The sequence below is a fragment of the Galeopterus variegatus genome, unplaced genomic scaffold (assembly GCF_000696425.1).
Source record: "Galeopterus variegatus unplaced genomic scaffold, G_variegatus-3.0.2 Scaffold1245, whole genome shotgun sequence".
Classification (NCBI taxonomy): Eukaryota; Metazoa; Chordata; class Mammalia; order Dermoptera; family Cynocephalidae; genus Galeopterus; species Galeopterus variegatus.
In genome coordinates this window covers 279483-300303 of record NW_007727356.1, presented here as the reverse complement: position 1 = coordinate 300303, position 20821 = coordinate 279483, and the positions used below count along the sequence as shown (strand labels likewise).

General features: G+C 41.4%; 1 protein-coding gene across 3 annotated transcripts in view; it reads right to left on the bottom strand.

The window, feature by feature from the left end:
* Positions 1 to 20821, bottom strand: part of DIS3L2 (DIS3 like 3'-5' exoribonuclease 2) — a 370978-nt gene that overhangs the window by 96475 nt on the left and 253682 nt on the right. For 2 of the 3 annotated variants that reach the window (XM_008575848.1, XM_008575846.1), the window contains exon 11: positions 14773 to 14880. In XM_008575848.1, the coding sequence (XP_008574070.1) occupies positions 14773 to 14880 (108 nt within the window). Of the gene's footprint in view, positions 1 to 14772; positions 14881 to 20821 lie in introns of those variants that run through there. The other variant, XM_008575847.1, reaches the window with a different exon arrangement.

Here is a 20821-nt window from a genome sequence, read left to right as displayed (position 1 = left end):
GTACGGGTGCGACACTGAGGGTTGCGATCCATTGCCGGACACGAAAAAAGACAAAAAAGGAAAAAAAAAAAAAATCCTGAAACAATACGTTTCAGATTATTCCAAGAACTACCCCTACTCCAAAATATAAGGGATTCAAGTAAGTCTTCTGCCGAGGAAAGCAGGTGCTGAATATGGTCTCAGGAGCCACCTGTGTGTGCCGCAGGAACTGTCCAGCAGTTCCAATAGGATGTGCTGTGTGCAGGTCCCCAGAAGAGCCCGTCCAGGGTCAGCCTGGGCTGTCCTCACACACCCACACTTCCTGAATACAACTGTTCCAAACTCCTCTAGAATGACAGGGCCATGACCTATTCATTCTTGTGGTCTCAAAGTTTTCTCCTAGAGACTTTGCTTGTTTCCTTTTCTCCATTTCATTCCAAACCCAGTCACTCCTCCTCCAGTGCTTGGACAGTCCGTCTTCAGCATGCTCAGGAAATGGCAGTTTCTGCTCTGTTCTACTCCTTTCCTTCACAAGTGGTGTCATGGGTTCCCTTCAGTGTCCAGGTCACAGGGTATGCATCCTCCTGGAGTCTGGGTCCTTCTTCCCTAGAGGATGCCCTAGTACAGAGTAACCACTGCACCCTGAATTGGGCATCTGTTTTCACACAAATTGGTGGGTCAAGAACTGCTTTAAGAATCTAATGAAAGCTCCTGGCCCTCCCCCCTGAAATTCTTATGTACAAAATTTTGCAGCAAGTTCTACAAGGTTCCTAGATACCCTGCCACCTTCAAGCCTATGTATTCTGGCTCTTAACTCATCTTTATTGCTCCCTCTGGACCCTCTGATTGCTGAGCCCCAACCAAGAGCCACTTGTAATCCTGAAAAGTTCTTAAAATTTGTCACCTGCCAGAATCAGAAGCTTACCACTCCTTACCAAACCTTGCTCTCAGTCCACAGTGCTAGCACACTATCAGTTTCTTTGAGCTCCTTATAGGCATCTCTGCTCCTTTGTTTCCTTATCAGTCAAGATAGAGAACCCCTCTTAACAGCACACATGCACACCATCGAATTAGAGACTACAGTGCTGTTAAGTTTCCTACAGCTCTTTCACCTTACTTCAGCCCCCTTCACTTAATGCCTGCATTCCAGAAAATCTGTCTCAATATTCTTTTTAAACATATAAAGGGCTGAGGTGGAAACCTGAAGAGCCATTGGGAATTTCCTGTCCAGTGACAGGGGCCTCTGGCAGCAGAACCTACCCTGCCTTAACACAATCTTGTGCTTCTGTGAGTCACACCTGACAGATGCACTAAAAAATCCTTAGGCTAGGAAAACCAGGCCTGAAACCATGTTCTGGGGAAGGTCAGGAGAAAAGAAAGGATGCCTACTGCAGCCTTACACAGAGAAAGGCAGAAAAGCAAAGATCCAAACGGAGGGGGATCCCGGGAGCAGACAGCCTCACAGTATGGAAGGAAGGCCTCTCTGGATGGAACACCTCATTAATTTCCAATTTGGAAACTGTACTCACATCAACGCCCAGTCCACAACCAGGGCCAGTGGCAGAAGACAAAAGGACAAAGAGTTTTTCATGGAAAAAGTAAAAGAGCCATGAGAATATTCATAAACAAAACCTTCAGAAAGCAGATCATGTCTTTCCTCTTTCCTTTACTCAATCACAGGATTTGGGTCACTCCCTTCTGCAGGCAGGCGAGTTTCCTGCATACACTCTAGGATACCACTGTGCCAACACAGACTAATGGCATATTACTGGGAAAAAACCTGGTTAAAAAGGAGCACATAATATCTACTAAGGAATCATACTTTGAGACCTACTTCCTGGTACCAAGACTGGAAACACCGCTAGTACTGTAGTCTTACACCTACTACCTTTTACAATCTCCTTAACACACCTGGGAAGAACACATCACTCAGCCCACTTTACAGTTGAGAAAACAGGCCAGGGCCTTGTCAAATGTCACATTACACCTACTACCTTTTACAATCTCCTTAACACACCTGGGAAGAACACATCACTCAGCCCATTTTACAGTTGAGAAAACAGGCCAGGGCCTTGTCAAATGTCACACAAACTACCAAGTGGTAGCCAAGACCAGAGCCATGTCTAAAGACTTAGACTCAAAATCTAGCATTATTTTTATTATACTTAGCTGAAGGTCATAAAAAAGAGACACATGATGAAATAAAAGAAACCAAGTATGCCTCAAATACCTATCAACTTTCTATATTTTATAGACACAAAGGTGTGAGGAAACCACATCCTTTGAAAACTGTTCAATTCCATTCAAATGTATTTTAAATTTATCCTCTGAAAAATGTCAGTGCTTCATTAAGACATCTCTGGTTCAAAACACTACTAATGGGATTAATTTATAATTTTAAATAACTAGATGCAAAATAATTTCTGCAGCAACTTTGGGCTTCTGTATGTAAAATATTTAGTTCAAAAAACCTATCAGGAAGAAAAACATTTTCCTGATTGGAATGAAATGAGGCTGTTTGGGGATGCTGCGGGTGGGGATGGAGTAGGTTTCTGCCCCTTCCTACAGCTATGAACACAAGGCAGCCATCCTAGGGGATAGCACAGCAGGGGGAGAAGTCAAAGGTGCCAAGAAGAAAGTGTCTGAAAAGAAACTGGGCTGAAAAAGGAGGGGCTTGAATACAGCAAAGAGAGGCAGGTCACCTCTGTGATGCGAAGGAAGCCAACTCCCAAGGGAAGACCTGAATAACTGCAGCGGCAAAGGCCGTGAGGTGTGCAGGGGCTCCTCTGGGCCCACCCCTTGCACTATAAACACTGTAACTAAGTGAGGTCCAGGTTTCTTAAACAAGACAGTAGACCACAGTAAGATTAAGGAGTAAAGAACAAGACTGAAGCACCACTGGCCACAGTCTCCATTTATACCTAGCGGGATGCTCTCTTCCTGCTGGGATGACCAGATTGTACAGAGAGCCTCTGAGGCCACACTGGGCCTCTGGTGCCCGCCAGAGACCTCTGCCAAGGGTGCTGACAAAGGAGCACGCACAGCAGAGGGCTGCATATTTGCCTGCCTGTTTTAGGTTATAAGTCAGCTTGTTTATGTGCTAGAATTTTCTAAAAGATTTATTTGTATACAAAAAAAAGCTTAACTCAGTAAGCTGAGTGCTCTTCTGCTCTCTGAGGCCACCTGCCATGAGCTTAGTCCACTGGTCTTCAGAGTTGGAATCAGGCCCTTCCCATCATGACCTAGAGGCAGCTGTCAAAACTTCTAAGCCTAAGAGGAAGGAAACAGGGAACTGCCTCAAGTGTTTGCCTTGCCCACCAAACCCAGGAAATAGCAGGAAACATGAGAGCAGCCTGGAGGCTCTTGACACGGTTAGGAGACAAGAACTCCATTCCTGTGACACTGGTGAGGACACCATGCTTGAGGAAGCCTTGAAGGTGCTCCCTTTCCCAGTAGACAGTGGATGGGAGTGGGGTGCAGGAGAAATCTTTAAAGGCTCACACTAGCCTAGGTGGACTTGCTGGGAGGCCTTGGGCCCTGGGAAGGAAGTTGAAGGTGCGGGCTGGAAGGAAGGAAGGAAGTGCGGGAGAGCAATGGAGGAAGCGTTCTGAGCACAGGGTTCAGACAGACCCAGGAAAAAGAAAATCATGATACCTAAGGTCAGTGAGGTTAATTCAGCCCCAGCCTTCCATCAGGACCAGTTGGAGTCATCTCACAAAAAACAGAGGCCCATCCGTCTTTTAGAGACAACCAGCACAGCAACCTGTCAAACCCACTATCAACAACATCAAAATGCAGGAGAACACCTGATTAAAAATAATTTTTAGTTCTTTGTATGACAGTCTTATAAATGATATATATCTTCTTTGGTTTTATTTTTTGAAAATATTTTACTTTGAATTCTTATTTTAATCCCAATGATTCATAGGAAAATCTGTGCTCACAATTTAGTTCAGGTGTTACCTTGAAGTGACCTTAGGTAAGCCTGTTAATTTTCTGGTGCCTTCATTAGGAAACTGGGACACGAGGGACAGAGAACACAGTGGAGTTCTCCCAAAGGCTCCCTTGTCCCAGCATTGTCACTACAGGCCTGAAATAAAACAATTCTGCTCCACCTCTGGTAATGACTAAAGATGGATATTCCAGGAACTTTTCTATTATTCTCAGAATCAGTCTTTAAATTACTGTCTCTCATTGGGAGCTGCTTGGGCCAGGTTCCACTATGGTGTTTGAGGATGAAACACAATATCCAAACACTGTGTTTCTTTACCATTAACTGAAGCTCCAAGTTATATGATCCTGTTCATAAGCCTCAGCTCTGTGAGCTTGCTGCAAAAACCACGGTGACCCAGAAAGAGTAGAGCATTTTATTTTTCAAGTTTCACAGGCTTCCCAGAGAGGGTGAGGCACGCAACTCTGGATAGGGTGACATTGGGAAGAACAGTGGGCTGTGGGGAAGCAGGAAGCCATGTGAGGCACTCTTCAACTCCTAGGACATGGCAGAGGAGTGCTGAGAAGGCTGCTGGAGATGAAGATGCTGACCAATGGGAACACTGTTTTAGTTAAGCAAACTAAATAAACAAAGATTTATGAAAATACATAAACAAATCACCGTATGAAATCGTTTCTAAGCATTTTCTGAGTACATGGTACTGGGCAGTGGGGAAGAGAGAAAAAATTAGGAATGGGCTCTGCTTATAAGGACTTTAAAACCCAGCAGGACAAGAGATATGTGCACCAATGGCTCTAAAGTGCAGGGAAGGATGCCAGGTGCTGCAGGCATGGAGAGATAGGAAAATGGATTCTGACAGGGAAGATGGGGTCCTCCAGCCTGACTACCTTCTCATGTAGTCCACACTGCTTCCTCCCTAGACTTCAGCATCACTCCCCCAATCTTCCCTCCCTTCAGGGCAGAAGAGTTGGTGGTCTTCCTCTTATTGGGAGCTAACCTCCTACCTGGAGTTTGGGTCCTAAGCCTCCAACCACCTTCTTGCCCTGACTCCAAAAACCTGTTCCTCCTTCCTCATCTTCAGTGTCTCCTTTCCTATTTACCTTCCTACTGAGTCTACAACCATATTCCAATCTCTCTCACCTATTTATTAAAAAAAAGAAAAAAAATTCTCAGAATAATTTTTATTTTTCTCTTATTATAATGTTAATATGCATTCATTGTAGGAAAAAAAAATACAGGTGGGAAAAAGAAGAAAAAATCTATAAATCCACCATCAGGAGATTGCTACTGTTTCCATTTTGGTACATATTTAATTTCTGTATCTTCAATACCTTGTACAGTGTCTGCACATAGCAAATATCCAATGAATATTTTCTAAATGAATGAATGACATTTCTTGGAAGAAGTAGCATGTTAGCTGGACCTCAAAGGATGAGTCTTCCTGGCAGAGCTGAGAAGGACATTCAGGGAAGACGAGGAAGCATATGCAGTCTTAGAAGTGCACCAACTCCACAGTGGGCCAAACAGGCTGAGGGGACCGGCAAGTGGCTGGGAGATGGTCATGCAGTGGGGCTGTGGCTAATTGTGACAGGTTGTCAGAGGATGCTGAGCACTAGTGTAAGCAGACCAGATTCAGCTTCCAGAAAGTCACCTAACTCCATTGGGGAAACAGAATAGAGAGGCCATGACTACTCTATTGCAGTGGTCTTAGGGCAAGATGACAAAGACTTGAACCGGCAGTGACTGTGGTAATAAAAAAGAAAATTGATTAGAGACACTTTGCAAAGGTAGATCTGTTAGCCCTTGGAACTGCTTGGATGTGGCAGATGTGAAGCAGGCTAGCAATGTAAAGTCTGAGTGGCTCGGTGGATGCTGATGCCATTAAAAGATCTAGAGAACACAGGGTTTAAACTCAGGTTGGAACAGAAGCATTTTCACTGCATGAAGAGGGGAAAGGATGGAGAAAGGCAGAGAGTGATTTTAATGTGGAAGGGGGCAATTCAGCAGAGCAAGCTGGCTAGCCTCTCTGGTTTCCAAGAAGGAAAAATGAAAGTCATCGGGGAGAACTGTGGGTCTTGAAGGAAAGAGGAGTTAAAGGCAAGGCTCAAGGCTGGAGCCCAAGAATAAAGATTTGGAACAGTTATATTAACAATAGATAAAAGGATCCCTAACTAGCACTGAAAACTCAGTTGAAGAAAGACAACCTTGTACATTCCGTAATTCTCTTACAATGTCTAATTCTCAAAATGGGAGGTGCTAGGCAGGGAGTAGAAAGGTTTCCCTAGGGCTACAAGGAATGGACAGAGACTTGAAGGATGTTAGAAGTTGGGCAGGACATGGAAGCTGAGGATGGGGAACTGCTGCATAGCAGAGAGCTCAGTTATATGATAAAAGCCAGCTTCTCCCATGCAAGCGAGATGCTCCAAGAAATGAGAAGATAGTCTGGTCCCAAGAAGACTCTGGAGTCTATGCATCTTTAGAAGAGAAGACAGGGAGAAAAGAACAGGGGGAAAAATTCCATTATGAAGACTTTTTGGCTTTTATGCTGGATGAGAGATTAGAGAGTTTTAATGGAGGAGAGACAAGACCTAATTTAAGATTTAGAAGGGTCACTCTGACAGTCGTGTGGGGAAAAGATGAAGTGGGGCAGGAGTTGAAGCCGGAAGAACAGTTAGGAGGCGACTGCATCAGTCCAGGTGAGAGACAGTAGCCTGAACCCAGTGCTGGTAGTGACAATAACTCCAGATCCTAGAGTTATTTAGAAGGCAAAGCTGAGATGACTCACTGGCAGACTGGATGAGGGGGGTAATATAAAGACCAAAGTCAAAATGACTCCATGGGTTTAGTAAATGGCAGAAACGGGCAACTTCCAGAGTACACTCTAGGTCCTAACTGATCCTGGACAGCACATGGCAGGGATGTTGCAGGAGATGCAAACTACTAATTGTGAGACCCTTCTCCTTTATTATTCTGATCCAAGATCCTGCGATTCTATGGTTTTAAGGCCTAAGGACTTAGTTACCAAGTCAGATTCGTTGCATGTGACCTTCTTTAAAGTTTAACATGAGTATTTTCACAGAGGTGACTTCCAATTAAGATCCCTCTGATGGGTGGGGCACATTGACCTGGTCTTTGTTTTGCAGGATGTTATACTCCTGACAGCCAAATGAGACAGAAGTGCTAGAGGTGTTCAGGAGGTAACGAGACCACTGGACTGACATGGTCAGAGGGGATTTCATGGTACCAGAGACGCCTCTTACAAAGCACAAGATTTAATTGGGTGAGTTTTCCCTTGTGACAATATATAACCAGTCTAGATTACAGAACAATGTTCTCATAATCTGTGAGAAATATGCTAAAAATAGATTCTTCAGAGTTTATTGACCTAAAAATCTGAGCACTGGCTTAATGAAAGCATAGATATCCAAGATTTTCTTGTGGGTGTTTAAAGACGTCTACTGGGTATTAAAAATAGATTCTTCAGAGTTTATTGACCTAAAAATCTGAGCACTGGCTTAATGAAAGCATAAATATCCAAGATTTTCTTGTGGGTGTTTAAAGACGTCTACTGGGTATTAAAAAAAAAAACGATTTTCTTGTGGATGTTTAAAGATATCTACTGATTATTAAAAAAAGTTGAAATTGCCTTTCTATAGCTGACCGTGCCTGTTCCAGAAAGTAAGGCATTCCAGTAGACTAAGGAAATACAAAGCTTTACCCATTTCAACTCCAGGTGAGATTGGCGGCCATGTAGAGGTGGTAGTAGTGACAGCACGATGCTGTTGGCCCTGTTCTGGCTCTTTCTAATTAAGTCCAAGAACTTACACCAAGAGAAGCCACCACTACATGCAAATCCAGGCTCAGCTTTGGCCACACAGGCTTCAGAGACCCTCCTCTTCATTCATTTGGATTCTTGATGCAGGACTACCCCTTTCTTTCCGGCCTGCTCTGGCTCCCTGACCCTCCCATCTGGATCCAAACTTTGTTCCCTCCCCTTGCTTAACTCAGGCTTTCCCTGACAGTGTCTTGAACAAGCACCATCTTGACGATGGGTAAGAGATACTCATCTGTCACTGCATCCCAGGACTAACCAACCAGGTCTACCTTCATGTGGTCCCTTGGTCTGGGTAGGGTGTTTGGATAACCACAGTACAAGGAGGGTTGTTAGAGGGCCCTGCCCCACAACTCTGTCCCTAATCCAAACCCTCGTACTTCCCATTTGGCTTGGTTTGTACTGAGGTCCAGTACCCCTCCTGGACCTGCTCTCCTGCCCTCCATGCCAGAGGCTTGGGCACCAGACACTGCCTCCAACAGAAACCCCAAGGGCCAACTGAGTTTCAGAGTTTGCTGCTTTCTAGTGCTTCTTTTATGGCCCTCATATTTCAGAAGCTCATTAGATCAGACAGTTCTTTATTTCTTGGGTCTGACCCTGGCAGGCATAATTCAGACTCAAAGTTCTTTTCTGTTGACTCAAGTTAATTTTCTTCTCTGGGCTTTTATTTTCTACTTAAACTTTCACAAAAAATAAGCATTTATTAAAACATAAAAGTTATACATGTTTGCAAAAAGCATTAGAAAATACAAAAAAGTAGAAAAAATTACTTATCACTACCCAAATACAACCATGACTGGCATTCTGTTTTATTTCCTTCTGGTCTTTTTCCATTCATTTTTTTCCCCCATTCACGCTCCCACCCGCACCCAAATCTGATTGCTGGCATACTGTCTTCACCATTCCTTCTTTGCATTTCAGATAATGTTTGTCTCTTAAATCTTAAAAAGGAACATTTTACCACCACTAAAAACAAACATAATGTGTGTAACTTGTTTTGATCCTAATTTAGACAAATTATTTGGAGACAATCAGGGAAATATATTATGGATTGGCTTTTGGACAACACCAAGGCATTAGTATTCATTGTTAGGTGTGCAAATGGCAATGTAGTTATATAAGAAAATGTCAAAATTTTTTAGAGTCACATATTGAAATATGTACAAGTGAAATGACATGTCTGTCATTTGTTTTAAAATACTTTAGCAAAATAAAAAAATCTTGACAGTTGTTGAATCTGGGAGAAGGGGATGGTGGGTTTATTGTGCTATTTTCTTTACTTTCATGTATGTTTGAATTTCTTCAAAGAGAAATAAAAAAATTTAAAGCAGTTCAAACAGTCAAATAGTTTTAAAAACCTGTTATAAAAACACCAGCCCACACTATTCCTCTCCCTCCTCTGTCCCTCCCCAAGGGTAATCACTTTTACCTTCTTTAACTATTTTGGTGTTAACTTCCATATTTCTATATAACCTGCTTGACTGCTACTTCCTGATATTTAGGCATTATTTGCAAACTTTTCACTACAGAAGAAGAAAATTTATTTTTCCTTCCCAGACATACTCTCTTCCCCTCAACTAAATTACTGTTCCAGCCTCTCATCCTCCCAATATAGTTACATCATAACTATCAGAATTTACTTGATCAATATACGACTATGGTTATGTAAATACTGTGTTACTTTTCTTTTTTTTTTTTTCGTTAAATTTTTATTTTGTCAATATACAATGTATATGATTATTATGGCCCATCGCCGACACCTCCCTCCCTCCTCCCTCTCTCCCGTCCCCCCCAAGAATGTCCTTTCCGTTTGCTTGTTGTAACAACTTCAAAAAAGTATAGTTGTTATATCTTCTTCCCCACCCCCCACCCCGGTTTTTTTGTGTGTGTGTTTTTGTGTGTGTTTGTGGGTGAATTAATTTGTTTATTTTTTTAGCTCCCACCAATAAGTGAGAACATGTGGTATTTCTTTTTCTCTGCCTGACTTGTTTCACTTAATATTATTCTTTCAAGGTCCATCCATGTTGTTGCAAATGGCAGTATTTCATTCGTTTTTATAGCTGAGTAGTATTCCATTGTGTAGATATACCACATTTTCCGTATCCACTCATCCGATGATGGACATTTGGGCTGATTCCAGCTCTTGGCTATTGTGAAGAGTGCTGCAATACTGTGTTACTTTTCATTCTTACACATTTTTAAAATTTTCACTGGAATTAATAATTGTCTTGTTTTAATTTGCCTGATTTATCTGCATACTATGTATATAAATTCATCTCAAACTCTCCACCAACTATTTGAAACAGCAGTTCTCAAGGTGGTCCATGGACTCCTTGGGGTCACTGAGACCTTTCAGGAGTCTATGATGTCTAAACTATTTTCATAATAATACCACAGCATTATTTGCCCTTTTCCACGTGCTGACATTTATACTGATCATACAAAACCACTGGCATGTAAAACTGCTGTTGCCCTGGCAATGAATCAGGCAATGGCGACAAACATACCAGTGGTTACTGTACTCTTCACTACCTCACACTCATGTTAAAAAAAAAAAAAGCTAGTTCCCTTAAGAATGTTCTTAATGGAGCAGTAAAAGTTATTAATTTTATTATGTCTCAACCCTTGAGTACTTGTTTTCCACTTATGCTGCATGCAGAAATATGATGGTCATCTTGAGGAGAAGCACTGATGTAACTGAGCTGTGAGATGAACTGATCGCTTTTTTTATGGAACACCATTTTTACTTGAAAAAACAACTGACATACAAACCGTAGTTATTTAGACTTGGATATATGGCACTTCAAGGAAAACAACTGACATTGTTTATTGACAATGATAAAATTCAAGCTTTCACAAAAATTAGAATTTTAGTAACTCTGTACCTGACATATAAGCTTGACATTTTCCTAATACTTAAAGACTTTTCTGATAAGATTGGTAGTGATGTTAACAAATGTGACTTTTTGATATTATATAATGAAATGTGTTCACATTGAAAAGATCAGCATAATAAGCCAATGTTTTCTACATGACCAATACATAATGTTAAAAAATCATTCATAAGTAAAAGATCCATTTGAAGTGTAAAATATGCCAGTGGAATTTTATGTAACCCAGTAAAAAAAGTTCAGTTGATACTGTATTAATCTGCTAGGGTTGCCATAACAAAATACCATAGACTGGGTGGCTTAAACAACAGAAATTTATTTCTGACAGTTCTGAAGGCTGGAAGTTCAAGATCAAGGTGCCAGCCAATTCGGTTCCCAGTGAGGGATTTCTTCCTGGCTTGCAGACAACTGCCTTCTTTCTGTCCTCACATGGTAGAAAGAGAGAGCACAAGCTTTCTTGTGTCTCTTCTTATGAGGACACTAATTTTATCAGCTTAGGGCCCCACCCTTATGACCTCATTTAACCTTAATTACCTTCTTATAGGCCCTATCTCCAACAGTCCCACTGGGGATTAGGGCTTCAACATATGAATTTTAGAGCAACAACACAATCTCAGTCCATAAAAGATGTGGTTTCAGATTCTAGATTGCAACTAACTTTTAAGAAACTATTTGTTGGATTTTGGTTTAGCACAATGATGAATATCCACAATTATCTGAAAAAGTTATTAAAGTACTCCTTTTTTTTCCATATCTTCCTGAAGTCAGATTTTCTTCATATACTCAATCAAAACAACTTATTCCAAAAGACTGAAGGTAGAAGCATCTATGAGGATTCAGTTTAATGTCTTCTTCAAAACAGACATGAGGGTATTTGTGAAAATATGAGACGAATTGCTCTAATTTTTTTTTGAAAATAGTTATTTTTCATAAAATGTTTTTATGTTAACATATAATAGGTTTATTACTGCTGTTTTAATTAAAATATTTAAAATTTTTATCAGTTTTAATTTGTAATAGTGTAAACAGCAGTAATGCAGATAAACAAAAGCTCCTTGAGGTCCTCGATAATTTTTTAAGTGCAATGGGCTGTAAGACCAAAGTTTGATAACTTGGTCTTTATAATCTTTCAAGAAATTCAGACACAGATATTTTAACTATTTCATTTTCTCAAAGACATCTCTCTTAGATCCTTCTGATCTGCTCCAACCTGGATTAGCTGCCTTCCATGCCTGTGTACAGCTGTTACCCTTGGAACTTTCTTCACCATCATCTAGGGCCAGTGTCAGCTCATTATAGTCTGTGGGCCAAATCCAGCCTGTCACTTGTTTTTAAATGAAGTTTTATTGGAACACAGCCATGCTTATTCATTTACATGTTGTCCACTCTCTGCTATAATGGAAGAACTTAGTAGTTGCCACAGAGACCATACGGCCCGTAAAGCCTAGAATATTTACTACCTGGCCTTGTACAGGAAAGGTTTGCTGCCAGTGATCTAGGCAATTCCTTCCCTTCTTTTCTGTGTTGGTTTCCTCTTTCTTGATTTACTCTTTCATTTTGGTGAAGTACATCCTCTAGAAGCTTCCTGAGAAAGGGCATATAAAAGGTACCTTTTTCTTGAGACCTTGCATGTCTGAAAATACCTTAGCTGGGTACTGAATTTTAGCATGGAGATCATAGTCTTTCAGAAATTAGAAAGCTTTGTTCACTGTCACCTAGTTCTTAGGGTTCTGGTACAAAAGTCTGAAGTTATTCTGATTTCTGATCTATTCTACATGAGTTTTTCCTTCCTCCTTCTTAGAAACCCATAGGATCCTTTCTTTGTTCACAGTGTTCTGAAGTTTTACGATGATGTGGTCTTGGGGATGATGTGCCTTTACCACTGTGCTGGGCAAGGACCTCTTTCAATCTGGAAAGTCATATCCTCTAGTATTGGGGCATTTCCTAGAATTATTTCATTGATCATTTCTTACCCTCTGTTTTCTTTGTTCTGTTTCTGGAATTCTCATTGAATAGATGTTGGATATCTTAGATAGGTCCTCTAATTTTCTCATCTTTTCTATCTCTTTCTGGGTCAATTCTTTGACTTTATCTTCCAAACAGAATCTTGAATCTTCTTCATCTCTTCTTTGCTGTTTTTAATTTCCAAGAGCTCTTTTTTTCATCATCCAAATGTTTCTTTTTTTAAGTCTATAGATCTTATGATATACGCTTTCAAAAAAATTATCTAAGGATATAAATGATAATTTCCTTCCCTGTTTAGTGTGTTTTGTTCCACTTGCTTTTTTTTCTGTTTATTTTGTCTTCATATTTCTTTCTTTTTTTTAGTGGCTGGCCAGTTCAGATCTGAACCCTTGACCTTGGTGTTATGACACCATGCTCTAACAAACTGAGCTAACCGGGCAGCCCCCTGTCTTCCTATTTCATATTAAAGGCTTTTCACTTGGTTGTCTCTTCATACATGAAAATAAAATCTTACAAAGCTGATTTTTTGATGAAATCTTAAAAAGCTCTGATTGTGTAGGTGGAGCTTACTGTCTTTAAGCTTTACTGTAGGGAGAAATAGCTGAGCTGTCAGTTGGGAAACTCTTAAGATTAGTATTTTTAAATCTTTATTCTTCACTACTCAGATTCCTCATAAAAAGATTTTCCCATTTCCTGACTCACGGATACAGGCCTGGCTACCAGAATTCTGGGGTTGGCTGGGAAAAACAAGCTAGGACTCTTAACATTCAGTATGCCAACATTTATTCAATCTTCCTTAATGTACCACTACCAACAAGTTTATCTGGTATCCCCTAGTTCAGACTCTCCTTACCTTATACTGTCCAGAGAATAAATTTCTGGTCTTTTGCTAAGTTATGGGAGGGGCAATCTTTTAAAATAAACTTTCAACCAATGCTGCTGTTTGCCTCATTTTCAGCCACCCCTCCCCCACCTTCCACAGTTACCTGGTGCTGTCAATTTCCGAACGTTTTTAGGGTTTTGCTATGTAAATTGGGTTGTTTCTTGGCTTTCTCTATTGCTGGCTCAGGATTCAGCTTTCTCAGGACTGCTAAGTCAGTTAACACTCATCCATCTGCTACTCAGCTTCCAAAATTTTGTTGCTGTTGTCTCCTCTTCCACTCTCTTTGTCTTTGTGGTTTATGTCTTAAAAAATAATCTCTTTACTGTTGTTTTAGTGAGGTTTTGGAAGGGTATGAAAGTAAAAGTGGGTATTAAATTCTCCATCTTTATTTGGAACCTCTTTATAATTTTTTTTTAACTTCCATTTAATATTACAGCATAAATATTTCCCATGCTCTTCCATGGTCTTCGTAAACAGCTTTAGCAATTGTGTTTTCCATTGAGTAGGTACCATAGCTTACTTAATCATTACCCTATTTTTGGATTTTTAGAGTTATTTCTGTTTTGGGGGAGGGGACTAGTTTTCCTAGAGTCATCTTTCATTTATCTGTCTCATTTATTCCCTATGTCTAGAGAATGCCCCTCTATTCCTAGTCTGCAGTTTCATCACCCTGTGCCTGGATTACAGCACTACCCTGTTGATTCATCTTCAAACCTCCAGTCATCCATGATAATGCAGCATTAATAGTGCTAAAATGTCACCTTTCTCATGACACTTCAGATAAACCCCAACACCTACCATTCATTTGTGACTGGTATTTGAGACTCCATAGTTTGATTCCAAGCCCCCTATGCAAACTCCCCCACTCTTTCTCAAATCCTCCTCCAAACAGGCTCTGCTCTCCTAACTGCAGCTTAGGGGGCCCCCTGCCTTTGCTAATCCACACTCACCTTCACTTAAAGCCCATCTCCTGCACTAAGCCTATCCCACATTACTTTGCTTACTCAATTTCTTCCTTCACCTGCTAATAGACAAGAAACAGGTAACTCATTTTGAAGTGCTTAGGGTTAGTCTTGCCTTCTAAATGGGACTGAAGCTCTTCAGAGGTAGTGGCTCTTACATTTCTTGTCTATGGTGGCTGCCCCATACTTCCCTCATCCTACCACCATGGCATTCCAGCCCTGTGCCAGGCACATGATGGGTGCTTACCATGACTCACAGAATGGAACGGTGGTAAGAACAGAAAGAACCATAACATGTAAGTTGTTACCTTGCCCTCTGGAGTCAGTGTCCAGATCACAGAGAAAGTCAGCTTGTCGGTCCCAGGGTTGAGGCTGCACAGCTCCTCACACAGCAGCCTGGGAAGCATGGGAACCACCTGTAAACAGAGGACAGGCCCATGAGCACCTTTCCCCAAACTGCAGGATTTTGTCCCAGGCTTAGGAGAAGCCCAGAGGGCAGAGTTTTGGTGAACAGACTCAGCTTTTCCATAGCTAGCTGAATATGGAGATGGCTCTGTTCCCTGAAGACTCTGCAGAATGACCACACTACCTTATACTCTTCCATGAGCCTCTAGAGTCAATGGGAATGTGAGCTGAGAAAATGAGAACAGCTGGTAACAGAAGGTAAAACTATGTTGCAGCAATGAAAAATTGCCACATTTTACTATCTACAAAAACTAGACTCAAGAAAGACCTGTACTTCTGTATATAACTATTCTAGTTGAACTACACAGTTAGGAACCTAAGGGTTGAGTATAAAATCCTGACAGGGTTCCCTCAAAGGAAAATCAGGCTATTGTCAAATCAATGCTTTAGTAATTGAACATACCACAATTTACCAAATTGTATGTTGGAACATTAACAGAATACAGTACACTAATAAAATATCACTATAGCAATAAAACTTAAAGGTTCATAAATCTAGGTTTCCCAGATGAGTACTGTGGTCAACCAGTCAGTCATTTTGTAGCTTTTTCAGCTTAAATGGCCTCTCCTTATTGATCTTTCTATCTGATAATAAACTGAGTCAATAGTATACCCTCTTTAACTAAAACATTTAACTTACTTTTAAATAATGACTTACAGTTGTCCCGGATTATTACTTGTTTTTTCTAAGATTCCAAACATGAAATGATGATCTCTTCCTATATCTCCTGAAGATATTTCAAACTCTTTCCCCTTTACCTTTAAATCTGTTCCTTTTCCCATGTTTTTCTTGTTTAATGGCACTACCATCCACCTCACCTTTCAAAACTAAAAACATCAGCATTGCCAGCCATTTCCTCAACACATTTACAGTGGATCTACTTGATTTGCAGTTTTGAGCATGGGTAACCCTGTAACCCTGTGCCAGCTGAGAAGTGACAGGCAAGAGGGGCAACTATGCCACAGTTGAGGTAAATTTAGCTACTTACATTTCTTTATCTGCAAAAATCAAAACAAATCCTAGTGGTTTCTTATTCTGAGTGAAGTATCTGTACCTGTATTCTGCTTCAGTACAGTAAATATCTTTGGCAAGAAAAAGTAAATTCTAGAATTCAGGGGGAAAGTTTCAATACCATACCATCTCATGACTGAATGATAAAGATTTTGCATAATTTCATAATTTCAACCTTTGGACTATGCTATGGACTATAAATACACACACACACCCCACCACCACCACCACCACCACCACTTCATACACTGAAGCCCTAATCCCCAATGTGACTGTACTTGAAGATAGGGTCTTTAGGAGGTAATTAAGGTTAAATGAGGCCATAAGGGTCGGGCCATAATCCAATAGGACTAGTGACTCTATAAGAAGAAGAGAGAGAGAGAGAGAGAGAGCACACACACTCTCTCTGCAAGAAGGCACAGAGAAAAGGCAATGTGAGGACACAGCCATACACAAGTTGGGATGAGCACCCTCACCAGGAAACGAATTGGCCAGCACATTGATCTGGGACTTCTAGCCTCCAAAACTGTGAGAAAATAGATTTCTGTTGTCTCAGCTACCCAGTCTATGGTAAATTGTTGTGGGAGCCTGAGCTAACTAAGACTAAATCAAGTTTGCTGGGTGTGCATTCTTGCATTCTTCTCTGGATTGCTGTATCAGATAATTATACCACCTGTATCTTGGTAGATGGGTGCTCATCTAGCATGCTTGTTGCAATGATATTAGTCCAGGACTTAATACCTTTTATTGTTTTTTACAGACAGTATTTTTTCTAAGAGTTCTAGGCAGTATCTTACTTTAAGTCACAAAGCTGAGCATCTGCTAAAGTAACATAATTCCTGACTTCATGTTTTAATGTTTGTCAAAAGAAAGTCATTGCAACTTGGATCTAGACTGGACCCTGGAACAGAACGAGAACATTGATGGAAAAACTGGTGAAATCCAAATAAAGTATGGCGTTTAGTTAATAGTAATCTTCCCATGTCAGTTTCTTAGTTATGACAAATGCAGCCTGTTAATGTGAGATGTTAACAATGGGGGAGGTTGGTGTGGGGTATATGAAACCTCTCTGTACTATCTTTGCAACTTTTCTGTAAATCTACAAGTATTATAAAATGAAAGAGCTTATTAAAAAGAAAGCCACCACTTTCATTAATTGATCTGGTGTTATAAATTTAAATATAAAATAAATTTATGCTAATTATGCTAACGAAATCTGATCTGTTTTTATACATTAGAGTTTCAAGTGAAGATTTTATTTGCAAAAAGGGCTTCACTACTAAAAAAACAAACAAACAAGGTCGAAAGACCATTAACCAACTGAGTGAAGTGCAGACTCATCAGTGGCATGGTGCAGGAAAAAGAGCAAAGGAGCAAAAAGACTTTGACACCAGAGAGACTTGGGGTCTAATCCTGGGCCCACCACTTCCTGCACAATTTGGGCAACTTAGTACAATTCTGAGTGTTGGTTTTCTCATCAGTAAAACGATATTGAAGATGTTCACTACAAGTCAGCTCACTGGCCAGCCCATGGCGCCCCAGGTCCTCTGTTACCTGGCCCAGCCTTCCCCTTTAGCCTTGGCCCCGGCCCTCCTATCCAGCACTGTACATGCCAGCCACGGGAGCATTCCTACTGCAGCCTCCTCCCCTGCCGTGCCTGCAGACTGCTCCAGCTCCTGCACATGTTGTTCCCTCTTTCTGGAACACCTTCCTGGATGTTTTACACCTGGCAAACATTTATACGTCCTTTTGGATTCAGCTTATTGTCATCTCTAGAAGGTTTATCCAGACTCCTCCACAACACTTCCACAGCATTCACCACACTACATCCTGCTTTTTCAAATGCCGCTACTCTCCACTAGGTCCTGGAGATTCTCAGGAACAAGGACGAAGTCTTGCTCCTGTTTCTCTATCCAGCAATGACACACGGCTGGCACTTGTAGTTTGCAGCTGACTGACTTCTGTCTAGGAAATAAATAACCTGCTTTTTCTAAGTTTACTGTTTATTGCATCATGTAAAATATGAAATACACGATAGACTTCTATTTAAGCATTTTTACAAAAATCTCATAGGTAACTAGTATTTTAAGTATATGGTAAACTTTGGCTACTCCCTCCTAAAAACTATCAGCACACTCAATGGCTACCCAGGTTATAAAAATTACTTGGTGTTCTTTATCTTTCTTATACATAAGACATTTTACACTATTCACACTGCAATGGTCAGATGCCAAAAGAGCCTACATGCTCATGAAGAAGCTAAACATTAAAACTTTTTGGGTAGTATAATTATATTTACTTTTTAAAAAGCATTCCTTTTAATGAACTTTCACCAGATCTTGAGGTAGAATTCAGATGGAATCCAGAGAAAAGTCTTTATGTCCCTACAGTTTTGTAAATACAGTTATTCTTCTTTCAAAGGAAAAGGAATTAAGAGGTTACAATCACAGTTGTGGCTTGGCACCTCACGGCCTCTCATAAATTGGGCCCGATTCTTGCTGGGGTCACTGTGAATGTGCTCGCCCACAACCCTGTGCTCAGCAGGGATCCCCGCGTAGGAGGGCTGGAGAGGCAGGCGGCCTCCTCCGACAAACTGCTTCCTCAAATACAAGTCCTGTTACGTCAGGGGAAGCCCTGCCTGGACCATGGCGTGACAGTCCACACACATGCATCGGCTATGTGAGGCCTGCCACGGTACCTGGAGTCCTGGAGAGATTCTGAGCCAGGGTGCTGAGTGTAGAACACTATGTACGACTGCAAAAGGTCTTTGCAGGAGTGAGAGACTCCTAACTGTCATGAGCATTGTGTGAATGCGTATGCATCCTCTGACCCCTTGATATTTTCCCCCAGGCTGGTCCTTTGTCCTGCCCTCATTAGCTTCACTACTAAGTATGGACGACATAGATAACTCCTTCGAAGTTCTTAAACTCCCTCATTTCCACTGTTCCAACTCTAAAAACCCCACGATGCAATCTGCCTTTTCTGCTTTTGCAATTCCTAGCTCAACAGTGACAGGGAAAACTGTTGGGCCATGCGAAGGTGTTTCATCCCCCTTGCTCTTGCCTCTGTGGGGCTGGCAAGCCTTTCACCTGTCTTTGTTAGTTCCTTCTCCATGTCCTTCAGATTCGATTCCAAACATTATTACTCCCTCAAACCTCCTACCGGACTGCCTTTTCACTCTTTCTCAGCAGAAAATCTCAACTCTTCTTCACAGAGAACACTGACTGTCAGACTCAACCCCTCCCAGACACCCTTCCAGTTCTTTTCCTTTGGCCAGTTTCTCCTGACCCCAGGCCCCCTCACTTTACATGTGTACCTTGGTCCCCTGCTATGTCACAATGAGCACCCTCCCTGTCCAAAGGCTAGCTCTCTGTCTGTGCTTTTGATCCCCCAGCACCCTTCAGCTTTTCTAAAGGAGCTACCCGTTCAGCTGGTCTCTCTCTCCCTGTGGGCCATAAAAACGAGGTCAGCATTGCCCACTCTCAACACAAGCACCACTCCCTAGCCTAGATCCTCCCCTTCACTTCTCATATAAGTTTCTCAAAATAGTTTATGTTTCCTAGCTTCATTCTTACCTTCCTTTCACTCCTCAACCCAATATAACATTTTTTAATTACAAAAATTACACAGTCATTGTAGAACTTTTACATACCAAACCAAAACATTAAAATGTAAACCTTTTGAGGCCCTCTTCCCTTAGAATACACAATGTTAACGTGTTGGTATAAAACCTTTGTCTTTTTTCTGTGTACACATGACTACGTCAGGTAAACTATCACATATTTTAGGTGCATATATTTTTTAAAATACAGAACTAACGGACTCCGTTCCTTGTCCAGCTCCTTCAGTGCTGGTGCTTGTCATCCTCTGCCCTTCGCTCTCCTTTCTTCTCGCTGCACGTTCTGCCCCAGGGTCTCCTTCAGCCCTGAGTTTGTACTACCACTACCCATCCAAGTCTGCATTTCTAGCCACGCCTCTCCTTGTAACTCCAGATCCCTCTCGAGCGTTGCTCTCTGGAAGTCCCATGGACACTTCCAACTCCCATGAAGAAGAAAAAGTCTAGTATTTTCCTCCCTTCACCTGCTCCTGTATCTATATTTCCTATCTCTGTTAAAAGCAACACCCTGTCCCCAGTTAAGCAAGCAAGCAAGCAAGCCAAAAAACCTCCCTCGAAACCACCTGCAAAACAAAAACGCCACATCACACGTCCCCACATCACTCATACACTCACACATCCCTCCCTGGGACTCTTCCACTCTCCTCTGCCTGCTACATCCAACCAGTTCCTGAGTCCTATAGATCTTACATTCCAAATCTCTCTAATGAGTCTTTTCCTCTTCATCTTCCACTGTTCAAGTGTAGACATGTCTTTCTTTCTCTCTCAAGATATATTTGAATAGTTTCCCAAGCCAGTGTCAGAGTCCTAGAGTGGAAATTATTCTGGATAAGACTTCTTTATTATTCTCCAGACTTCTGCATCTTCTTACTTACTAACCTCCATCCAAAGATAATGTGCAGTCCTATTCATATTAGGACATGCTGAATTTACCTTCCCAATAGTTAGTGAGCTGAACTCAGTAATTGGATTTTTGCCTGTCCTGTGAATGAGGGAGAGCCTCAACACATTCAGTGGGGCCAAGAGGTCTTCAGTGAAGCCTGGACCCTCCATGTTCAGTGGCCAAGTGTCACAAGTAGCCAAGAGCTCTAAAGGGGAAGCAACCCCTGTACCGTATCTGCAAGGGGATGGCAAAGAAAACAGTTGGGAGCTGACTTCTCCCATTTCCCTACTCTTGTCTCTCCCTTCTTCTTGTGTGATACGGATTGCTGGAATTGGGAGGGGACTGCAATGTGGGGTGGCTGTGAAATGCTGCTTGTTCAGG